The following is a 9,876-nucleotide window of genomic DNA, read 5'->3' on the forward strand; positions in this document are numbered from 1 at the left end:
TAGTTTTAATTAGTGTAATCACTAATGTTGCATTAACAGTTTAGTGAAGGAAAGTAATTACTCACACATCCACTGTATTAGATAGGGAGATTAGAATTCATTTTCCAAAAACGATTAGCATTTTGCCAATTAAACGAATCCCTTCTCCGTGCCAGCAGCCCTGTGACCTCCCTCACCCGGGATCTTTTAAGTGAAACATATTTTTGCATCAAAAGATGAACAGGGAGAAATGAGGAGCTAAGGCTGCACTTGTTTCTAGTTCTTTCTCAGAGAGCAGAGTGTAGAGCTCTCCGAGAGTTCATGATACCCTACTCTATTTGCATAGTCACTCGCTACGGTCTCCTCTGACCGTGCCCCTGTCTACCACGTGACACGAGGCAATTAAAACAGAAATGGCTAGTGACGGTGGAAGATAAAACCAAAAGCAAGGAGCTAGGAAGACGAGGTGGAAGGGTTGTCACTTGGGTCCGATATCGGGACAGGGCACAGATAGGCTGCTGGTTCCATTCTAAATGCCAGTTTGGAGCAGGCTTATCTCTTGCCTTAAAAATGCCTGGCTACCCACTGCAGTTCCTTAAAGTTAGCAACTGAGTCTCCTGCTACTCCCCTCTTGGCATGGAGGTCATTCGACCTGGCTTACAGGAGCTTAGCAATATGACCTCAGTACACGCCGTCTACACCAGATTGCTCAGCTTCTAGGAAAGCTCTCAACGTTTCTTCCAGTGCACGCCGTGCTCTCTCTGGCTTCTCGGATACATCCGTTCTTGCTAGAGAAGCCACCTTCTATGTTCACTCAGTGTAATGTCACCTCACACTAACTTCCAAAGCTGCCCTTCCAGTGTGACCTTCTAGAGCCCCATGGCATGTGGTCCCCTTTTAATACCTACGGGTCTTAGTCCCAGAACATCCTCTCCCTGTGGATACTAAAGTCCTTGAATTTTACTATTGTTTTATATAAGGGAGTTGAGCATCTGTTATATAAATAGCCTAGTGTTTCATATAACCCACAAACCTCCTTCCGAATACTTTAAAGCAGTGGTGCTCATCCTGTGGGTCACGACCCTTTTGCGAGTCAAAGATCCTTTCACAGAGGTTGCCAAAGACCATCACAGAACATAGATATTTACATAACAATTCATTGTTACAGTTATTAAGTAGCAAAATTACAGTTATGAAGTAGCAACAAAAATAATTTTATGGTTGGGGGGTCACCACAACTGTATTAAAGGGCCTCAGCATCAGGAAGTTTGAGAACCACTGCTTCAAACATCTCCACATTCTACATTATAACAGCTAACGGGGCACACCACATACCACACAGAATGGAGAAGACGGGACACTGACGGGAAAAGCATGTGAAAGATGATATGCTCAGAGACGGGACCCTTGGGTCACTCCGCTGTCCTGAGCCAGCACTGGGGTAGCCTGAAACAACAACAAGACTAAGGCCTCTGGGATTTCATGGTGGCCGGTGTTCAGCCAAGTTGCTGCCCAGTGCAAAAGTTAATCCCTCAAGGTAGAGCAGCAAGTGACGATCAAGAATCAAGGTCACCGAAAGTCACTAAAACTTTCACTCATATCTAATAGTGGTATAACGGTATCTCTTGGTGGGACAGGAAAGATGGGGTTATTTGTTTGGTTGGCTGATTTCCCCTTTTTTGAGACAAAGTCTCATATAGCCCAGGCTAGCCTGGAACTCGCTATCTAGTTGAAGGTGAACGTCTGCTCTCAATGCTCTCACTCCAACTCCTGAGTGCTGGTGGTACAGGCACCAGTCACCATTTTTTACTTGACTTAGTTTTTAATAGCATTTTACAGGCATCATCTCATAATATCTCCTGACAATACTTTGATGGAAATATTTTCCCAAAAAGAAAATTGACTTAATCAATGCTGTTGGACTCATAGATAGGGAAGCCAAGAAGAACCTCCCAATACTCCGCTAGCAATGGGCCAAGTGCGACTCCAGTTCATTCAGTTCCACTCCCAATGTAGCCCTATGAGTAGAGGTTACCTGTTAGTTGATTGTTCCTTTCCTAAAGAGTAAATCAAACCCATTGCTAGTAGGATTCTGGAACCCAGCCTGTCGCTTCACTGCTGAAGACAACTGTTCCTCTTGGAGTGGAGTTAGAAGAAGAAGAAACAGTGGCCGTCAATAGTGCCGTGCAAGGGTTATCAGACGCGCCCCTTATAGCTCAAGTCCTACAAGAGCGCACACACCGCTTCTGAAACTCATAACTTGAAAGCAGAGCCCCTCTGTCACCCACTGTCCTGTCAGTGACAGTCACTGCTAGGAGGCCATGGCCATGGATTGTGTCTATGTGTTTATATGTTCAGTGTGTGCGTCACACATCAGTGCTTGCATAGACTTATGCATGTATATGCCATGTGTGCCTGTGTATGTATGTGTTCGTGCATACCCTACAGAAAGGGAAGCCAGATGTTGTGTGCTTGTGTCCAGAGTCAGGAGATGTAAAATTGAACCCTATGCTATTGTTTACCCTCAGAAGAGTTACGTACCCTCAGGCTTGTTACTAGTAAGGCCCATTTCTTCTGATAAAAAATACAAATCACAGTTCCTATGTCACAAGGAAGATCCTCGTCAAAACTGAAATTAATTAGAATTGAATTGTCGTCTGTGCCACACTCACACTGAGGGACACTATGTCTATTTTGCTCATAGCTATATACCTATATATCCGTTGCCTGTAGTGTCTGCCCATAGCAAGTGCTTAAGTGTTTCCGGATGCCTGGGCAGAAGATGTTGCCATGGGTCTGATTTTGAGAGTATTTATGGACACATTGCCACGAAGAAGAGAAAATAGGGGTTCCCACGATAGGGGCTACAGAGTGGAGAGGCAGGAACAGGGTACAAATCTGTCTGTCAGGAGAGCGTTGGGGGTCCCAGGTGGTGTCCCCTTTGGAGGCTGTGACTGCACACAATCTCCCCTACATCCCACACGTTGACTTAGGACTTAGAAGAGTGACTGAGATAGTGTGAGCTCTGGGAACACTGGAAAGACAAACGGCTGTTAGAGGCTTCCTTTTCTGTACAGTAACCATGATCCAAGGGAAAGACATCTGTGGATCACCACTGACTACGTAAAAATCAGCAGCAAACATCAAGAAGCAATGAGTCGGAGGAGTTGCTTACGATGCCTGGCTATCCTGTGCATGCCGTTTGAGGGGGGACAGCACCTATACTTGGGGACTTTTTAAAGAGTCAGAAAGACATAAACATTGAATTTTCCTGGTTAAGTTTTCAGAATCCCAATCCCTCCCTTCCCTAGGTATCCATGATGTCCCTCATTTCTTGATATGTGCGTATGTGTGGTTGTATGTTCATGTGTGTATAGACGTATGTTCTGTATATGTGAGTGCCAAACGACCCGTCAATGTTATTTCTCAGACCCATCCCCCATTTTTCTTCTCCCCTTTTCTCGAGACAAGCTTTCTCATTGGCCTGGAACTCACCTTGTAAATTGGGAGAGTCACAGGCCAGGGAGTCCCTGGGGTCTGCCTGTCCTCATCTTTCAGCGCTGGGATCACAAGCGTGTGCCATTAAACCCAGGGACTGTTCTGTTTCAATGTGGGTTCTGGGAATCAAACCAGAGTCTAGCACTTTATTTACTGAGCACACAAACCCGTGTGTGTGTGTGTGTGTGTGTGTGTGTGTGTGTGTGTGTGTGTGTGTGTGTGTGTGTGTACAGCATCGCAGTACATGTGGGAAGGTCAGAGGACAACGATTTGCTCCCTCCTTCTGCCCTGGGGATCCTATGGCTGGAACTCAGGTTATCAGGCTTCATGGCAAGTACTTTTCCCCACTGAGCCATCTCCCCTCACTTCTCTCATTTATATTATTACTCTAACATTTTTAATTAAAATATAATTATATCATCTCCCCCTTCCCTTTCCTCCTTCCAAACTCTCCTCCCTTTCCCTCCCCCCTCTCTAATTATGGCTTCTTTTCCTTTGTTAGTGTTAAATATATCTTTCTATTTTCTATCTATTATATATCTATAAATATATAACTACCTACTGAATCTGTTCCGTGTTGTATTACGGACACAATTTCAGAACTGATCTCTTGGTATTATCTGATTAGTGGGTTCATCCCTGGGAAGGTCATTTCCCCCTACCCCAGCACTCCTTCCTTGCCTGTTTTTGTGGTGGGGGTGGCCCGTGAGCCTTCCCACTCCGTGTTAGTGTGCTTACGGGGGTTGTTCCTCAGGCCTTGTTTAGGCAGTCACGTTATTGCAACATCACATCATTTCTCCGTCATTTCTAGGAGACACAATTCCACAGCAGACATCCTGACCCTCTGGCTCTTAGGACCTTTCGCCCCTCTTCCACCAAGTGCAAGAGCTGTGCTGTAGATATTCCAGTTGTGGCTGGGCACCTCATGACCAGTTGCTCTTTGCGTTTTAACCAGTTGTGGTTTTGTATATTGGTCTTTATCTGTTGCAAACAAACTTCTTTGATGAAAAATGAGTTACGTCTATCAGGCAAGGCTGGTTTGAGAGCTGTCCTGTGATTATGAATATAGAGTGGGGGGTTAATCCCAAGAAAGAAAGAAAGAAAGAAAGAAAGAAAGAAAGAAAGAAAGAAAGAAAGAAAGAAAGAAAGAGGGAGGGAGGGAGGGAGGGAGGGAGGGAGGGAGGGAGGGAGAGAGAGAGAAGAGAGAGAGAAAGCAAAAGAAGAAATTAACAAACTATCCATGCCTGCACTGTACTTTCTGCCCTTTTTTTTTTTTTTCGGGGCTGGGGACCGAACCCAGGACCTTGCGCTTCCTAGGCAAACGCTCTACCGCTGAGCCAAATCCCCAACCCCGGTACTTTCTGCCTTTAATACTTCTAATATCAGGAGAGCCACACTCCGCGCCGGAGACAAGCCTAACATCCCACTAACACTTTTCTCTCTCCTTCCAGTATGTGTCTAGTAGACGGGCCATCACTCAGAACTCTGCTGAGCAAGGTAGCTTCCACCAGCACCATCTTCCCCACCACCATCGCCACCACTGTCACCACAACCACCTGTATCAGCATGCCCGTCCCCACCACCTCCACCACCAGGAGCCCGGACTGCACAGCACTCAGATGACACCCTGCATTTGCCCCCTGTTCTCCTGCCAATGGGAAGGGCACCTGGAGGTGGTGGTCCCTCACCTGCGGCAAATCCACAGGATCGACATCCTGCACGGGGCGGAGATAGTGTTCCTGGCCACGGACATGCACCTCCCCGCGCCAGCCGATTGGATCATCATGCACTCCTGCCTCGGCCATCACTTCCTGCTGGTGCTCAGGAAACAGGAACGACATGAAGGGCACCCTCAGTTCTTTGCTACCATGATGCTGATTGGGACCCCCACACAGGCCGACTGCTTCACCTATCGCCTGGAGCTCAACAGAAACCACAGGCGTCTCAAATGGGAGGCCACCCCGAGATCCGTCCTGGAGTGTGTGGACTCAGTCATCACCGACGGGGACTGCCTGGTTCTCAACACCTCACTGGCCCAGCTTTTCTCTGACAATGGCAGCCTCGCCATTGGAATCGCCATCACTGAGACGGAGGTCAGAGCCAGGGATGCTGCTGAGATGTGAGACCAGGAGCGGCCGGATCTCCTGTGCACCTCGGACCTCTAGACAGCAGGACCTATTAATTACCCTTCTTTCTTTTCTTTCTTTTTCGTCTCAGGTAATTTGAGGTATTAGTATTCGTCTGCCATGGGCATTATATTATGTAAACAACTGTGATTCAAGATCTTGGTGTGAAATCTGTCCTGTGTTGTTGGTAAAATTTTGTAGAACATTCAGAAGAGTCTACCAGAATAGTTATTTCCCACCATTGTTAGTTCTTTTTTTCACTGCCTCCAAAGGGAACACGTACCACAGTTACCAAGAAGCAGAGCACTGGAGTTAAAGGCTCCCAAACACATCCTTCTTTCCCTCTTCTGGCTGCTTCAGACAGAGCCTGCCTTGTCATGGGTGAAGCAGCATGTCTCGGGAGAAAACCCTGACAGCCATGATCGACCCCTTTCCAGGAGCCTTGGGCTCAAGGCTAAGCTGCAGAAGCATGAGACAGTGTCTCCTCCACAGACTGTGGCGTCACCTGGAGGCACCCTTTGTGTCAGAAGCACTCATTTGATCCAGGGCTGGAGACAGTGGTCAGATTAAAAGCCTTCTCCTTTTTTCAGGTTTTCCTGGCCTCCTTACTGAGCCATGCCTTTCCCTTTTACTTTGCAATTAAAGCCCGGATGTTCTCCCTGCTTTTCGGAAAATCGCTTTGCCTCTGCTGAGATGCAGGCTAAGTAAGATGCAGGAGAAAAGCAGCCAGAAAGAAGGCATGGAATTAATTTTCTAACAGAGGGTGCTCTTGCCTCAGTGAGACCTTTCAAGTGTATAAATTATAAATCCGTCAGCCCCCCTCACTAGAGTAACACTTTTTGTATCAGAGAGCCAGCTACTCTGTTCTTGATAGTTTATAAATAAGATCCATCATCAAAATAAGGACCCCAGAGAAAAGCAAAGCAGGACCTCCCGCCTGGAGAGCTGGCCCTGATACTTGTCCCCCACCCTGCTGGCTTCTTTCCTTACTCTCTAACACACTCTGTACATAAATATGGCTGCTTAGGAGTTAGCTCTGCATGTGCAGAAGGGAGCGTCACCTCACCCTCCACTTCCCTCCCCTCCCCAACCCACCAACCCACAACCTTACCACCACCCCCTCCACCTTCTTCACCCTCACCCCCTCCACCTTCACCCTCACCCCCTCCACCTTCACCCTCACCCCCTCCACCTTCACCCTCACCCCCTCCACCTTCACCCTCACCCCCTCCACCTTCACCCTCACCCCCTCCACCTTCACCCTCACCCCCTCCACCTTCACCCTCACCCCCTCCACCTTCACCCTCACCCCCTCCACCCTCACCCTCACCCCCTCCACCCTCACCCTCACCCCCTCCACCCTCACCCTCACCCCCTCCACCCTCACCCTCACCCCCTCCACCCTCACCCTCACCCCCTCCACCCTCACCCTCACCCCCTCCACCCTCACCCTCACCCCCTCCACCCTCACCCTCACCCCCTCCACCCTCACCCTCACCCCCTCCACCCTCACCCTCACCCCCTCCACCTTCACCCTCACCCCCTCCACCTTCACCCTCACCCCCTCCACCTTCACCCTCACCCCCTCCACGTTCACCCTCACCCCCTCCACCTTCACCCTCACCCCCTCCACCTTCACCCTCACCCCCTGACACCCTCTCCAGAGGTTGTTTCTCTTGGTTTGTTGTTAGAACCGTGCATGAGCCTCTAGAGGAAGGCCTTCGAGCACTGGAAGAAGGGGGAGGGGCTTCGCTCTGCCTTTTTTCTGCTCTAACTTGGACACCTTAAAACCTTCCCAATGGGACCACGTGTCCACAACTCCTTTCTGTCACTGGCCAAGTGCTACGGGGAAACATGGCATCCAAATCCAGCACAGCTCTCTCCCTGGGACTGTGTGGGCCTCTTTCCAACTCATTCCCTTACCTCAGGCACACCAGCTGGGCCGGGCCAGCCTCCAAGCGAATGCTTAGTTTGAGGCAGATTGTCCTGGCTGGCCATCAGCAATCTTTTCTCTACCAGAATTAATCCATCTAAAAACATACTACCCTTCCCCCACCCCCACCCCAAACTGAGTGATTTTCCAGCCATTTTTGCTGTGGACTCCCACCCGAAACATTGATAGAAATATGAAAATGCAGTTCTTTCCAGTCACCCAGTCATTTTTGGGACTCTGAGCCCAGGCTTCATCTATCTAGGGCTGGAGAAGCACAACTAACTTTGCCCATAGAGGAGCACAAAGACGAAGCTGTGAGTTCCCGAGGAAAGGCTTGCATGCGGCAGGAGCTATCACACATGCAGCTCCAGGCCATTAGATTCCAACCATGGATGGCCCAGACCCAAGGCTCGTGGGTCAGCCCTGGGAGGGAGCAGCTTCTGTGGCTCCTTGCCTGCAGCCCAGGCCTCCATAGCCATCTAAAGGCGTCAGAAGCCGCAGTTCCTTCCTGGCTTCTGACGGTCATTTGGAACATCATAGGTGCCCCAACTAAACACACAACACCTCAAGAAGACGCTCAGTGCTTACACATCCCGGGACTCCTGCAGGTTGCCTGTGCCTTCCACTGAGCCGAACTAGGAACAACTGCAGGCTGTCATTAGTGCACACTGTACTATGGGTAGGTCATCCAAGCACAGATTTGAAAGGTGGTTCCTAAGATCTCCAAAATAAAGGCTAGGAAATGTGTCCTTTTCCTCCATCTACGGTGCTCCCAAAATGGCTTTTCTCTCCAAACGAGTAAGTGAGAACAGAAGACAAAGGAGCCAGCTAAGGCCAGTGAATTGGAAACCAAAAAAAGTGTGCATTTGATGTCATTGCTACCAAAAGGCTCTTTTCTTTAGTCTTGAGTAAATCCTCATCAGGTTCCTCAACACACAGGTTCAGAGATGCATCATGACCTTCTCAAGGTCAAACATCAGACCACAACTAAAATTCAGCCCCACCAACCCAGATTTAGTGTTCTCGATATAGGAAGACGAACCCCCGATGTCCAGCAGGGTCTTGCTTCAGCAGTGGATTGGAGACTTGAGAACCGATCAGGTCTTCACCCTGGATGATGGAGAATCCAGATGATGGTGGAGAATCCAGAGGGAAGACTGGAGTGGAATCCTTCTTTAGTAGCTTCTTGGCCATGTGAAGTAAGCTGGTCCCAGGGCTGTGGGAGGGAAGAGGTGCATGGAGGTCTCAGTAGCCTGGTGTCCCTTTGTCCCCTTCACCCACTGTCAGGCAAGCGTCTTGCTCCTCCAGGTTGCCAAGACACTCAATGGTACTCTTTGAGGAATATGTGTGTTTTAATAGAGGGTCTAGACAGACAGTAGCACTGAAGAGAAAATGGGTCATCTGTATTTGAATTGGCAATTGTGAGCTGTTTGTTGGGAAGGTGTTTTAAGGGGAGCCTGCCTCCCCTTGAGTCAGAGCCTAAATGAATGACTGCTGGAGGTTCACAGTACAATGAAGATTGTACATACATGTGTCAGTCAGTACATACATGAGCCTGTCCCCGGGGTAGACCTAACTTTCCTGCAGCTCCTGGGGACATTGAGAAATGGGCCAGGATAGTTGTCACAGTAGGCCTTGTGGCTGCCACTGACTGGAAGTTTCCCATATGACCCCGGGGGATATTATCCCATGTAATCCTCAAAAGAATCACACGGAGCTGCTGCTATGTGTAATATGTTGTACCTATGTAACTGAGAAATTGCAGATAGCAAACAGTAAGACTGGTTCCACAGTCTAGGCTTTTAACCAATTCCATCCATGTCATTTCTATGAACTCATGTTGCAGATTCTCAGAAGGACCAGTCTGGACGGCATGGAAACGCTGCTTTAGTGTTTCAGTACTAAGTGTATCTTTTTGCTTCTGTTCTTCCAGTCTGATAGCTGACTTGTATTCAGATTGTTACATTTTTAGAATTTTGTAGGTCAGTTATTACAACCATTATTGAAGATTAACTTATATATAATCTTACAGTTAAATAAATTCTATTTAAGACAAGGAGAATACTCCGGCGTCATAGCTTTCTTTTCTGTGCTCTAGATGTCATTTGTCCCGTATCTACAAGGAATGTGCTTACAATGGTGCTGACCTTAGGATTCAGCTTACCTCCACGGTGATAGGCTGGAAGGATTTGCAATTAGCCAGGATGGAAGGATTTACATTACAGTCATTGGCAAATACTATAAGCCAAAATATTCCCAGAAAGTTAATTCTTAAGCCATGCGTGGTGACAAGAATTCATAGCACAGTTGAAACGTTGCTGATGCACTCGGAGTGGGGAG

At 48.3% G+C, this 9,876-nt stretch overlaps 1 protein-coding gene across 2 annotated transcripts in view; it reads left to right on the forward strand.

Moving 5' to 3' along the window:
- The window catches only part of Siah3 (siah E3 ubiquitin protein ligase family member 3), a 67,422-nt gene extending 57,824 nt beyond the window's left edge, over positions 1-9,598 (forward strand). Inside the window, 2 exon segments of one of the 2 annotated variants that reach the window (NM_001191118.2) lie at positions 4,929-6,881; positions 6,945-9,598. In NM_001191118.2, coding sequence (NP_001178047.1) covers positions 4,929-5,600 — 672 coding nt within the window. In that variant the 3' untranslated portion in view covers positions 5,601-6,881; positions 6,945-9,598. 2 annotated transcript variants of the gene reach the window in all.
- Positions 9,599-9,876: the final 278 nt, after the last annotated feature.

The sequence above is a fragment of the Rattus norvegicus genome, chromosome 15 (genome assembly GCF_021556685.1).
Source record: "Rattus norvegicus strain SHRSP/BbbUtx chromosome 15, alternate assembly SHRSP_T2T, whole genome shotgun sequence".
Taxonomy (NCBI): Eukaryota; Metazoa; Chordata; class Mammalia; order Rodentia; family Muridae; genus Rattus; species Rattus norvegicus.